The sequence below is a fragment of the Lacerta agilis genome, chromosome 6, assembly GCF_009819535.1.
Source record: "Lacerta agilis isolate rLacAgi1 chromosome 6, rLacAgi1.pri, whole genome shotgun sequence".
Lineage (NCBI taxonomy): Eukaryota > Metazoa > Chordata > Lepidosauria > Squamata > Lacertidae > Lacerta > Lacerta agilis.
This window is the reverse complement of record NC_046317.1, coordinates 84,345,050-84,359,170: the sequence shown is the minus strand read 5'-3', so window position 1 is coordinate 84,359,170 and position 14,121 is coordinate 84,345,050. Positions and strand designations below refer to the sequence as shown.

The window sequence follows — 14,121 nt, the reverse complement described above, 5'->3', positions numbered from 1 at the left end:
GATTCAAATAGAATGTGAAAAATATACATCTGTTTTAAGGGTTATTACTACCTATAGTATAGGGATACAATGATATAGGGAATGTTTACCTGGATCTGTAATGAACCACCCTCCCCACTTAGTGTTAATTTCCATGGGGTTTCACAAAAAAAACTTTTGAAACTTTACTCCTGTATTTCCCCTCTCAAACTCAAAACGTCCTGGAGGTATGTGGTGGTTTAAATGAAATAGTTACTAGTGCAAGGAATTCCATTTATACAATGGAGCGTCACCTCCTTCTCCTCAATCCATACTCTTCCCAACAGTGTTCGAAATTTGCTAGGTGGAAGGCGCATTTTGCACATGGCTATTGGCGCTGTGGGTTAAACCACAGAGCCTAGGGCTTGCCGATCAGAAGGTCAGCGGTTCGAATCCCCGTGACGGGGTGAGCTCCCGTTGCTCGGTCCCTGCTCCTGCCCACCTAGCAGTTCGAAAGCACGTCAAAGTGCAAGTAGATAAATAGGTACGCTGTTTCCGTGCGCTGCTCTGGTTCGCCAGAAGTGGCTTAGTCATGCTGGCCACATGACCCGGAAGCTGTACACCGGCTCCCTCAGCTAGTAACAAGATGAGCACCGCAACCCCAGAGTCGGATATGACTGGACCTAGGTCAGGGGTCCCTTTACCTTTACCTATTGGCCAATTGCGACCAAGTGAAGATGCCTGGGCTCCTGATGTCTCCACCACCTGGAGGTGCATGCCTGGGGATCCTTGAATCTCAACTGTTTTCACACACCAACAATGCATCCTGTAAAATTCTATCCATGGTATTTTATCTGCACAATCAGAAGGAATATCGGGATCTAAAAAGTCATATTTCAAGCCTTCTGGCCCCACCCCAAAATGGCAACTAGATATTCCGTTTTGGCGACTGTAACCCACCATGGTTAAGGAGACATTTGGTGCATAGTCTATATATCTGAGTTTCTAACACTGTTCTCAAATCTGCTTTGGAGAGCTGCAGGGAACACCAGAACAGATTTAGGAGGTATGTGTGAAGAATGCAGGGAAAGAAAAGGGAGGGGTTTTTCTGCTGCACAGTCAAAAGTCCTTCAAGTTTGCTGGATACCACCCATGCATTTAAGAATACTGAATGGTCAGCAACTTAACTAAATGCAAAGTAGCTAGCATGTTGTGAAATGCAATTTGTTCACCACGTTAAGGTATTTGGGATATGGCACAAATTCCATTTTACTGAAATTAACAAAGCTAACAAAGGATTGGAGGTTGAAACACTGCAGAAATTCACACAGTCAATTACTTTACTGTAGAAGAAAACATGGAATATGGAAGTGGGGAGAGGAAAAGGTTACACATTTTGCTATTTGTTTTAAGCACTCCTGCACATTCAGGATAATGTTCGGCAACAAATAAGTGCATTTTCATAAATGCTTTGCTCGCTCCCAATTAATCTTTCCAAACTTTAGCAAAACCCATATTAAACGTATGATTAATGGCCTGCTATAAGTGCTCAGTGGCTCCTCCGGTAGAGCATTTCTAAAGCAAACTCTGACAAAATCCGCATGCGGAATGGCAACCTGAATTGAATTTTGCTGAAGTCATCCTGACTCTTGAACTCCAGGAGTTAAGTCCCTCCGCCCCTTTCTCATATTTCCATGGTATTGAAATGGAAATACGTTTCAGAAGGATAGCCCAAAGCATAGAGAGAATATAGCACTTGGGTAATTGTGCCCAAGTAACAGAACAGACACCATTACAACTCAACTATCGCCGCCCTCACTACTTACATTACATTGCCAAGTAACCACTGCAATTTCTCCTGCTTTAAATTAGGTCCGACCCCAAAGCTACAATCACCGGAGAAAAAGAAAATTGCCGAATTCCAAATGGAGAAGACGCCTTCCATCTCCCGCATCTAACTCTGATTTACTCCCGCTATGTTCCCATATGCATAAAGTGGTTTCAATTGAGAATTCACGATGGAACTCTGGCGCTGTTTAATTACGGGGTGCATAGGAGGCCTTCTGATCCCGTCGAGAGTTTGCCCTGCCTCTCCAAAGATCTAGACAGCTTGCCGTCCAACATGAAAACTGAAACGAAGACAAGTGAAAAAGGAACCTGCAGTGTTTAGCTGATTAATCAATCAACCAGATGCTCAGAAGTGCGGAGCAAACTGTCCTAAGATGATGCCTTGCTGTCACCAGTGTGTGAAACATTTCAAAACAAAGCAAGCATTTTTAAAGAATATTTGTTATACCTCATCATCACATTGATAAAAAGAGATAAAAGTGGTTTAATAAGTTGCTTGCACAATTAATCAACATTAATCGGGTAGCAGCCCTAGATTTAAAAAAATCACACAATGGCTGGAGCGGAACTCTATATTGTTTCTTGCTGAGAAAGGGCTACTGTTCTATCATTAGTGGGCTGGTTCTAAGGATCTGTGAGATCTCATGATGGTATAATTAACATCAAGTCAGTTCAGATTTGCTTTTTTAAAGATTTGATGTATTGCATATTAGAATACACACCAGGAGAATGTTCCACCATATTTATAATTTTTGCATTGTGGTTATTTTGCCATTGCTTACTCTGCCAGCACACCTCTTTCCCTTGCACACACAGAGAAGACAATAATATTAATAATCGGTGGTCCTTAATTCCCAAATGCTTTACTGAATAGAGCTTAGAAAATCATCTTAAGCAAGATGCTAGGTTTTGAGGAAAGTAATTCCACAGTCCTGGAACCATTACGAAGAAGGCCTTCTTCCTTGCTGCAGATAACATTAATTCCAGGAAGCATACAGCTAGAATCTTAGAATTGCAGTGTTATAAAAATGGGAGGTCCATTGGAGGTCATCTATTCCAACTGCCTTCTCAACGCAAGTTTTGCAATCTGGATGCAACTACAGATTCTAAAGGAGATGGCTATCAAAGGTAAAGGTAAAGGGACCCCTGACCATCAGGTCCAGTCGTGTCCGACTCTGGGTTGCGGCACTCATCTCGCTGTATAGGCCAAGGGAGCTGGCGTTTGTCCACAGACAGCTTCCGGGTCATGTGGCCAGCATGACTAAGCCGCTTCTGGTGAACCAGAGCAGCGCACGGAAACGCCATTTACCTTCCCGCTGGAGTGGTACCTATTTATCTACAGTACTTGCACTTTGACGTGCTTTCGAACTGCTAGATGGGCAGGAGCTGGGACCGAGCAACCGGAGCTCACCCCGTGGCAGGGATTCGAACCGCCGACCTTCTGATCAGCAAGCCCTAGACTCTGTGGTTTAACCCACAGCACCACCTGGGTCCCTGATGGCTATCAAACTTCCATTTAATTACCTCCAGGCTCCAGCAAAGGAGGTACTTGATGATGAACTTAGCAGGTTGGATGGTCTATCCACATACAGAAGAATAAGCTTAAGATACATGGAAGACTTCCAAGGATACCCAAATTATGTGATAAGAATACATTACACAAAATCATACTCGTTGTTGTTGTTGTTGTTGTTGTTGTTGTTGTTACAACAACTCCAGCAGTGTTTTCCATTGTGCAAATATACTTTGCAGTTCTTTATGCATCTACCTTGCGGCATGGCTGCATGGTGACTTGTTTCGCACCATCCGCACCCCAGGTCTAGCTTTTCAAGCAATGCAGATTCATTTAATTTTTGTGGTATGTGAGTAATGACATGGAAGAATGGAAGGACTGGGGAGGTATGGAAATCTGTATAGCAAGGACATGCTGGAGGGCAAGGGTATGTACGGCAGGTGTGGCGTTCACCCCTAAAGGTTCTCCAAGGGTTAACTTGGCAGGGAGGAGCTTGACCAATGGGAGCTCTCCAGGCAAATAGAGTGTGGGAGGATGCCAGTTAGAGAGGATAGAAAAGGCAGTTAGAGGTTAGAAGTGGGACAGATGAGTTGAGTTGAGTGAGATAGAGCTAATGAGCAGAGCTAGAGCAGGTTTAATAATAAACAGGAGGCATTAGGGATAGTTATTGGAATACTAGGTTGAGAGTTGAAATATACTTATCTGAATAAACATACAGTTATATTAAACATTTCACCAAGTCATTTGAAACCATTACGCTTTGTACAAACAATAAAGAAACTTATGTTTTATTTTTACCACAAACTGAATCTGAAGTGAGTTATTCATTGCCAGAGTGAATACTGGCTGGTGGCAGCGGTTATACCATATGTCGTTGGGGCAGTTACCAATAGACCGTTAAACGTCCGGGGGTGCTGCTCAGGTCTGAGAGAGTGACCGCGACAGTGGTCGGGCAAGATAAAGGCATTCCAGGTGATGCATCCTCTTGGTCAGAAGATGCTGATGGCATGGCCCCAAATAAGGCACTACTGGTTCTCCTTTTGATGATATAGCCTCAACCTCATTTGATTGGATTCCTCTGCCACACAACTCTGGGACCTCATCATCTCATGGCATGACACATAAGAGCAAAAGTTGTTTGTGCATTTGTTCAGCACTCATGCATTCGAAATCAACCTAGCATGGATGGGAATGTGCATATAGAACGTATCAGTTACTCTATTATCACACCTTTCTCTCCCATTTCCCCCGCTCCTAGTCCCTTAATGTGGGAGCGGGTGGCGCTGTGGTCTAAACCACTGAGCCTCTTGGGTTTGTCGATCAGAAAGTCAGCGGTTCGAATCCCCACGACGGAGTGAGCTGCCGTCGCTCTGTCCCAGCTCCTGCCAACCTAGCAGTTCAAAAGCACACTAGTGCAAGTAGATAAATAGGCACTGCTGTGGCAGGAAGGTAAATGGTGTCTCTATGTGCTCTGGTTTCCATCACAGTGTCCCGTTGTGCCAGAAGCGGTTTAGTCATGCTGGCCAAATGACCCGGAAATCTGTCTGTGGACAAACGTCGGCTACTTCGGCCTTAAAGTGAGATGAGCGGCACAACCCCATAGACACCTTTGAGTTAAGTGTCCAGAGGTCCTTTACCTTTTACCTTAGTCCCTTAATTATGCTGTACGGCTAACTTTGTTCACTCTAACACACTCTTTCCTATAGTGAAATAACCCCCTCCATCTAGCCGAATTGGTCAAAAAACATACATTTTAAAATTTTATTTAATTTTGTGTTTTTTTTTAAAAAAAATAGTTTCTTGGCAGTAGCTATTCCCAGGTAAAAATAAAAGCCACTCTCCCTCCCAAGCAAAAATACTCATGTAAAAAACCCTCACAAAATATAAATGTGTTACCTGGAAAATGGTTATTACAATCAAGGCAGTTTTGCTGTGCCCTATAATCTCCCAATGAGGTATGTTGCTCCAGTTTTTATACAAAAAAGCACACACCTTGTGTTTTGCTTTCCTTTTCTGCTAATATGCACACATATACATTTTGCATATGCCCACGGAGGGGGTTTGGGAAGAACTCATATAACCACCTGTTCAGCACACCCTGCAGGTGATATTTACAAAACCTTAAGCATATTGTCAGCAACTGATTGAGGGCTACAGGAGTTGCCATTCCTCCAAACACATCATGATGTATGAAAACAAGAGCTGTATTTAAGTCGTTGGGAGTGTTTATCTTCCCTGAGCAAAACAGCCAGCGTGCTCACGGGAAACTTTAACTTTCCTTGACAAAGCTCCTATCACAAGTACAGGAAAAAAAAAATACCAATTCTTTACAATAACCCCCCCGTAATGCAGCACAGAAACTACTGGCATTGCAACACCTCTAATCGCACAGATGACAGACTAGTTAGCAGCCTCCATCACTGCGGAATATCTCATCATATTCTCAAGGAACAGGAGCCTGACAATGGAAGGGAACCTACATTGTTGCCAGAGGTATGATCGGAATCAGTAGCACACAGAATCTGTGATAAGCCGAGATAGAAAAGAGTGAGTTTCCTTTGTGTTACTATAATATTCAGCCATTTCGCTTTAAGCAGGGTTACCGTTCCCCCTCCTGCACCTTCCAAGATTTGTTTGGGTGGTGCTCCTCATGCACAAGAGCAGCATGCCTGTATCAAACAGGATGTTTGGCTTGGGCTGAGGTTATCATAATTCCTTTTAATGGAAAACTTCTGGGAGGACAGAATGGAGTATCCTGGAGTAGGGCATGGTTGGAACAATGAACAAGGGCATGGCTTCTAGGACGGACACGCTGCCATGTTTTGTTCCAGGTCCCATTTGTTTCCCCGACTTTATAGTTGAGTTGCATATTTAGTCGTTCGGATGTGGACTAGGGCTGCTCAAAGTTAAGGCAATGGGATTCTACCACGCTGTTCACTCCAGAGGAGCAAACAACAAAACTGCAAAGCAATACATTTTTTCTTAATGAAACAAATAACAAATATACTTTAAAAAGAATGTTAGGAACATCTGCAAAAAGTTGAAAATGGACACATATCCTCAAAGCTAACAATTTCTAAATTACTGGGAAGAATACATTTCAGTCATCAAATGCCAGGGTACAGTAACGGCAACTCTCTCTCTCACACACACCGAATACTGCTCTTACTGCTGAGCCTGCACCTAATCTGCAGTAACTTCCTCTCGCCTTGTCCCTCTCCCCTCCGTCCCCGTAAGTGGTAGTGACATGCACCATTAAGAAGATAGGAGAACAAAACAGCTCCACCCACTCAGTCCTGCTGGCTGCAACAGGGATTTTACATTCAGCCTAACTGTTAATAATGAGGGAGATGGTTGGCGCTCATCAAGGAGAACATTCCATAACCAGGGAACCACTACCGAGAAGGCCCTGCCACATGTCAGCACCAGGAAGGCACCACTACTGAGAAGGTCCTGTCATGCTAGAAGCTGTTATTTTAGGAACTTGGGTCCCAAACAATTTGGGGCTTTGTATGCTCATGCTAACACCTTGAATTGACCCTGGTAGCTCACTGGCAACCAGTGTAGTGCTTTCAGGACTGATGACACAAGCTGCCCCATTCACTACCCTAGAAGCTGCATTCTTCACTAACCGCAGTTTCTGGTCCATCTTCAAAGGTAAGCCCACATAGAGTGCATTGCAGTAGCCCATGCAGAAGGTCACTAGAGTATGGACAACTGAGGCCAGGCTATCCCAGGCTGGAAAGGGGGATAGTCTAGGAAAATTTGCAAGGATGCAGTGTACATAAGCCAGGAGGACTGAACCTCACATTTCCTACCTGTGTACTAAATAACCCAACCATTAACTATTGTTTCAAATCAGAACCAGTCAGTGCACAGTGGATTCAAAGTGCATTATACATGGAGTCCAGCTGAAGCCACTGTTTCAGGGACAGCATGGCTATTAGGCTGGGTGAGGCAGGCTGCCTCAGGCAGCAGATTTGGAAGCATCATTAAAGGGCAGCAAACAATCAGTTATTCATTGTGATATTTTTGCCACCTACGGAAGGGCACCATTTGGATTTTCTGCTGCAGGCACCATAATGTCCTGGTTCGCCTCAGAGGTGTTTGATTGATTCACCTTGCAGCCAGTTTCCAGTGCAAGAGAAGGAAGAGGGAGATAGATCATAATTCTGCCCCGCCTCCCTACCCGAAGAGCCAAGCTGGCCGCCACACAGAATAATCAGGAAACCCTCCCTGCCACGTTGACAGCTGCTGTGAGGACACTGAGCTGAAGCTGCTGTTGCTGCGCATTTGTGGCCAACTTTGCAGCAGGAGAATTAGACCATTGGCAATAGCACCAAAAGGCATGGTGGCATCGGAATTGAGGCTAGGCTGGTTTGTTGTGGAAGGAGATTTGGTATCCAATATCATTTTTCAGGGGACTGGAAACTGTGGCCCTGCGGATGTTGCTGGACTCCAACTCCCATCCTCCCTGAACCCTGACCAAGATGGTTGGGACTGATGGGATATGGGAGTCCAGAAACATTCCAAGGGCTGCAGGTTTCCCATCCCGGGCCAACTTCATCATGTGCAGGGAGGAGAATAAACTAGCAGAAGATGCAGAGGCTGAGGTACATGTGAGAATAAAATGAAGTATGAAATCAAGATAATTTCAGTTTAAAATATGCACTAATATTTTGTGAAATGAATCTCTCTTCCTCCCAGAACAGATTTTTCTTCTTCTTAATTTGCCTGCCCCCTGTGCCTTTAGCAGCAACTTAAAACACACGTACAAAGCACGGCTTATACTGGCATTGGGATAAGTGAAGGGGAAACATTTCACTTGCTAGCTTCCCTCGTTCCAGCTTACAGATAAAGGGACAGAAGCAGAGCCAGTTTCGTTTCGTTTCCAAACACAGAAACTCCGCCGCTTCCTCTCTTATCTCTTTACCTCCTGAAATGGCTCAAGGGATGGAGAGACAAGAAGAGATTTGCAGCAGTGGGAGGATAAACAAAGGGGCTTTCTCCTTCCAAGGCCTGGCCTGATGGCACATGAGGCCACCACCCTGCTAAAGCTAAGCCGTTCTGGGCCTGGTCAGTGCCTGGATGGGAGACCCTCTGGGAACTGCCTTGAGTTCCATGATGAATGTAAGGAAAAGGAACAGAAAATATATTTTCCCCCCTCTCTGACTCCCAAAAGACACTAGTGTAAGGAGGAAAAGGTAAGGCTGGCAGAAATGACAATGATGAAGAAAGAGAAAAGGCTGCCTGGCTGCATATAGGGAGATTTGTTGACCTCCTTCACTGTGTGATATCCCACAGGGCACGAGCACATACAGTGGTACCTCGGTTTAAGAACAGCCCTGTTTACGAACTATTCGGTTTACGAACTCCGCAAAACCGGAAATAGTGTCCCGGTTTGTGAACTCCAACTCGGTCTAAGAACGGAATCGGAAAGGTGGAAGGGCACCGGCGGCGGGAGGCCTCATAAGTGAAAGCGTGCCTCGGTTTAAGAATAGTTTCAGTTTAAGAATGGAGTTCTGGAACGGATTAAGTTCGTAAACCGAGGTACCACGGTATTGGAGACAACGGCATTTGATTGGCCTCTGCAGGGCTGGGGGATTTGAGGCTACCATGAAAGTTTGTCCTCCCCTTTGACCACCAAGTCCAGAGTAAGAGAGTACCGAATCTGCAGGAACCCTGATGCCCCTCTGTACCCAATGACCCCTGCATCCAACGAACCTCTCGAAATGTATACATTCACAGGGAAGAAGGAGAAACGGCCATTTCAAAAACGTCCGTGTTGTGTTTCCCATCCGTTTATGGACTTTACAAGATATATAGACGTTTTGGTGGCGGAAATGACTATTTCCTAACTTTCCTTGCTAGGTATTGCCTCCCTGGCAGAGAAAGCTCTTCTCGCCCCACTACCCACCCCGATGGGAATCTTTTAACGGGTGGTGTGTTAAATTCAAATCGCTCCAGTGTGGTTTTTCATCAGTTAATGGCTGCTGTGAAATGGCATGAAAGACAGTGTGCCCTAAGGGGGTGGATGGGGGGGGAATTAACAGGGGAGTCCAGAAGTGGGGAGATGGACATCCTCTAGGGTTCTCTTTATTAAGGAAAATATAAAAATACACGGCAATGATTCCGAGCATCGCAATCAAAAAGGAAACACACATGTCTACTCTTACACTAGGAAAGTCGTGAGCTTCTGCTGCCTTTGTTGTTTCATCTCTCCCCCCCCCCCCATTAAATCAGACACTTCTTCTAAATCAAGCCCTCGGGGAGTACGAGACAAAAGTGATGAGAAGGCAGTGTGTGAATACAAAAGTGGAGCATGTGTTTTATAACTAACTCTGCTCAGAGATCAAGGGAAATGTCATTGTTTATAGCCATCAGAAAAGAATCAATGTAATTATATTTGTAGTATCAATTCAGGTCATTATTCTAATATATACACCGCAAAGCCACACGAGCAGTTTGCAGCTGAGCTGATGTGTTTATTACTTAACTCTTTCCTGTTGAGTTACTTATTATTATTATTATTATTATTATTATTATTATTATTATTTATTATTATTATTATTAAAACACATGTTCCTCTTCCTCCAAATGCATGCACCCAAACTGAACGGAGGCAGGGTGTAATACCTTGAAGTTGTCACTTTAGCTGAAGGATGTTGTTGGGTCCACATAAGCACACACAAACACACCAAAGTCTCAATGTCTTCACCCTGCACACATGGAGGGTTCCCCTCAGTGGCAGCTGGTCCATTCGGGTAAATGGGCCACTGCCCAACCAACCCCAGTCTGCCTTCAGCCAACCCCACCTGCCCAGAGGAATAAAGATCTACATCGTGATGTCCTGACCCCATGGATTCTACCACCTGAGGCAGTCGCCTCACCTTGCCTCATGGGTGGGCCGGTCCTGCTGGTGGGACATCTAAAGTATGGCCAGTGATCAGGGATGATGGGATTTGTAGTTGCAACAACATCAGGATGGCACTATGTTGACTGTCTCCTGCATAGAATCCATCCATCATCTCAATCCTTCTCAGCTGGCCTCTATTCCACTTACTGACATCCACCCAAGTGCTGATTCCAGTGGAACAGGAATCAGGACCTGGAAGTGGCAAGCTAGGTTGAGCAGATAATAGTCATGTGCATGTTCTGTAGATGTCCCCTGCCCCTACACAGAGATGTTCAGGAATCCTCCCTCATCAGAGATACAGACTCACAAAGGATTAGGGTTTCCATCTAAGTATTCATAGATTGTAAAGTCACCTGTCCCATTTGATTCATAGTATCTCAACTGCGCACGTATCAAAACTGCCACGGGGGATTCGAAAACTGGAGTTACACATGTGTTAAACAGAGACTGTGCAATCCAAAAGCCATAAAAGATGACTGAAGCTAAAATCAATAGGACCAACATTTGCATCGAAAGCACACCCCAAAGAAAATTCTACCCATATGGAAAGGGCTAGATTGTTCTTACTTTTCCGCAAAGTTCCAGGATTTTGCTAATCGGAAATATAGGAGAGTGATGTAGAGACTTTTTCTTACATCTTTGTTGTAAAGACAGCAGAATCAGGAAGCTGCCAGATGAATTAAGAGCTGAGAGACTTACCTAAGGGAAGAAAAAGAAAGAAATATGAGAATTAATAAATACAGCTGCATTAGGAAGACACAATCAGATTTGGTTTGTCACGTGTTATGATAAATGACCAGATTACTTATGTATACTCAATGAGTTGTTGTTGTTGTTGTTGTTGTTGTTGTTGTTGTTGTTGTTACTATTAAAATTAAATTTTCAATTATGTTTAGAAGCTAAGCAAATTCTGAGCACTAAGGGAAAGCCATCAATTATTCATCCAGGAGTGATTTATATTATAATCAATATAATCCCTTTTCAAAAGTAGTCAGTATATCCATTTTAGAATGCTAATATAAAGCAATCAGCGAATTATAGAATCGTAGAACTGGAAGAAACCATGAGGGTCATCTAAGTCCAACCTCCTGCAATGCAGGAATCTTTTGCCCCAAGTGGGGCTTGAACCCGTAACCCTGAGATTAAGAGTCTCATGCTCTACCAACTGAGCTGTCCAGCAGCTATGATATATTTAAAAAATCACAGGATGCTCTCAGTTACCAGTTGGGCAGAAGACTAAGCAGGTACACGGGGCACCTGGTCACAGTCTTCCCCACTGTGGTCAGCCGTGTTATACTTCTACAGAGGTACCTCGGGTTACAAACACTTCGGGTTACAGACTCTGCTAACCCAGAAGTAGTACCTCGAGTTAAGAACTTTACCTCAGGATGAGAACAGAAATTGCGCAGCACAGGGCTGTCTTAGCCATAGAGGCTTGTGGTGCGGGGAACCACGGCGCCATGTTCTGGGCGCCAGGGAAGAGGCGGAGGCTGGACGCGGCACCTCCCAGGATCAGCTCGCCGCCCTTGTCTGCCTCCGCCATGCCGCACTGTGCCCGGAGCCTCCTTTTGGGAAAGCGTCCCATTGCAGCTGCCCCCTCCCCGGTGTGCCCCGCGCCCTCCCGGGACACGCGCCACGCCCCCATGCAGTCAGCCAGCCGAACCCGGTGCGAAAACACGAGGTGTAGCAAAGCGTGCGATCAGTATCTTGGCTATGCACATGAGGAGGCACAGGACCGGGCGAATCCATAACCTTCTGGGATGCCGATTGCATGCTCTGCTTTGCCTCCCTTGTGCTTGCGCTTCGGGCTCGACTAGCTGGCTGGCTGGCTGCAGAGAGCGAGCGAGAGTAGCGCCTCCGTCGCTGGCTGCCTTGGCAGCCTCCCTCCCTCCTTGCCCTCCCCCAGACAGGCACTGTGGCCGGGCAGTCAGGCTGAGCCTTTGGCCAGCAACCGGGGGGGGGGGGAATCCATCTCCCCGCTCCGCCTTTATGAGGCCGCTGCCGCAACTGCGAAGCAACAGCCAAGGCGGAGAGGAGCTTGGAGGGTTCTGAGCGAGAATTGTGGGGAGGCCAGGAGAGGAACGGCTCCTGAAGTATTCCTCTCCCCCCCTCCCCGCACACAGCCCTTCTCGCCATTTGGACATGCACGTTGCACGCTATGCACCCCCGTGGGGAACCTTTCCTAAAAACGGTCAACAACTTTGGGGGTCCCCCTGCCTAAAAAAGGTTGACAATTCTGGGAAATGGACGGGGGGGGGCTGGAGGGATCTTCGCACCACGGCGCCGGATATGCTTAAGACGGCCCCATTAGCTACAGCGGTACCTCAGGTTCAGAACGGTTTCAGGTTAAGAACGGACCTCCGGAGCGGATTAGGTTTGTAATCAGAGGTACCACTGTATTTCAGTTATTTCTAAATTTCCATCTATTAGAATATGCAAATTCCATGCAAATCGTTACCCTCTTTTGGGTAATGCTTCCCTTCTTTCCCCACCCTTGCCACAACTGATCTTCCCTTGAAATAGGCAGACATAAAAGGAGCACTGGGGGGGGGCCCTCCTCTCAACTACACATGAGGCTACAGTGGGGGTCAATTACGCTGGGGGAGTCATGTGCTGAATGCCCTCAAAGAAATCCCAGAATCCTTTGCAACACAAAGCAGCTCCTCAGTGGGCAGGCCGATGAAGAAATGGTTCCTCAAAGGCAGAAAAAAATAATATAGAGGGGAGGGAAAAACCCACATTATTATAAGCAAACCAATACTACTGGGTAGTAAAATTCTGGACAACAGCCAACCCCATTATAACTTTATCCCTGTAAGGCTTGAAGACAAGTGTTTTACAGACCTACTATTTCTTCAGCATGCAATTTATAAAGATTAAAGATTAACATGTACAGGGGGAAAAAGTTGCTGCTTAATAGTTTGGCGATGCCATAAAAACTAACACTTTTCATTATAATAGCATTTTATGGCACATGAGAGCCAGAACACCCCACAGGTCTTTTCCCTTCCTTCTCAATATCTAATGGGGGGTGGGGGAGGGAGACATATGCACCCTTTAAAGAAAAGAGACCCCTCAAAAGAATAAAAAAGCTTTCGTTGTTGTTTTTCAATCCCCCCTGCATCAGCAAATATATATCATCCCTTATGTCCCTCCAAGGTGAGGTCTGTTGTGCAGAGAGATAAAGCCTTGAGGAAAAGAAAGGTTTAAAATCAAATTAGTCATTGTATATGCATTCTGTGCCCATTTTGACAATGCAGAATTTTAATGAGCCGAAATCTGCAAAGGCATTTGCACTGACAACAAACTGTTTAATTCACTCGGCAATTCCAAAAGCAAGCTGGAGTAATGACTTTATAATTTTTAATTATCATGGAAGAGCCCTCATCTGTGTGTTCCTTTTCTCTCTCTCTCTCTTTCTCTCTCTTTTTTCTTTTACAACTGTGCATAGTCTATTAAAATTTTAATATCCATATTTTCACCTTCGGCCAGTAATATTTTCATTATTCTGCAAATAAAAACAGTAATGTAAACAAATCGTTGGCAGGCATTCACCAAGAATTTAAAACAGCGACAACCAGCTGTATTGGTTTGAATTTGCATGCAGATTCAGGCTCTAAACTCCCCACCCCCACCCCCCACACCCTTGCCTGAACTTTATAAAGGACTTGTAAAGGCAAAAATCTCTGCTACAGTTGAGCCCTCAATCCATCTTTTGTTTTTTAATGACAGACCATTATTATGTTATATGATGGATAATATAAGATGATGTTTCTGAATATGTGTGCAGTACCTTTGTCAAATCAATGGGTAACCTAAGGGCCCCACGCATCTGGAGTGATAGGGAATAGTTTTGAAGACATCTGCATACCCTCCAACACTTTGA

At 45.0% G+C, this 14,121-nt stretch overlaps 1 protein-coding gene across 7 annotated transcripts in view; it reads right to left on the bottom strand.

Annotated features, from left to right (window-relative positions):
• CDH4 (cadherin 4) overlaps positions 1–14,121 on the bottom strand; it is a 763,202-nt gene that overhangs the window by 515,367 nt on the left and 233,714 nt on the right. The window contains exon 1 of one of the 7 annotated variants that reach the window (XM_033153672.1): positions 10,803–10,897. The exons of the other annotated variants lie outside the window; for them this stretch is intronic. Coding sequence (XP_033009563.1) covers position 10,803 — 1 coding nt within the window. The 5' untranslated portion in view covers positions 10,804–10,897. Of the gene's footprint in view, positions 1–10,802; positions 10,898–14,121 lie in introns of those variants that run through there. 7 annotated transcript variants of the gene reach the window in all.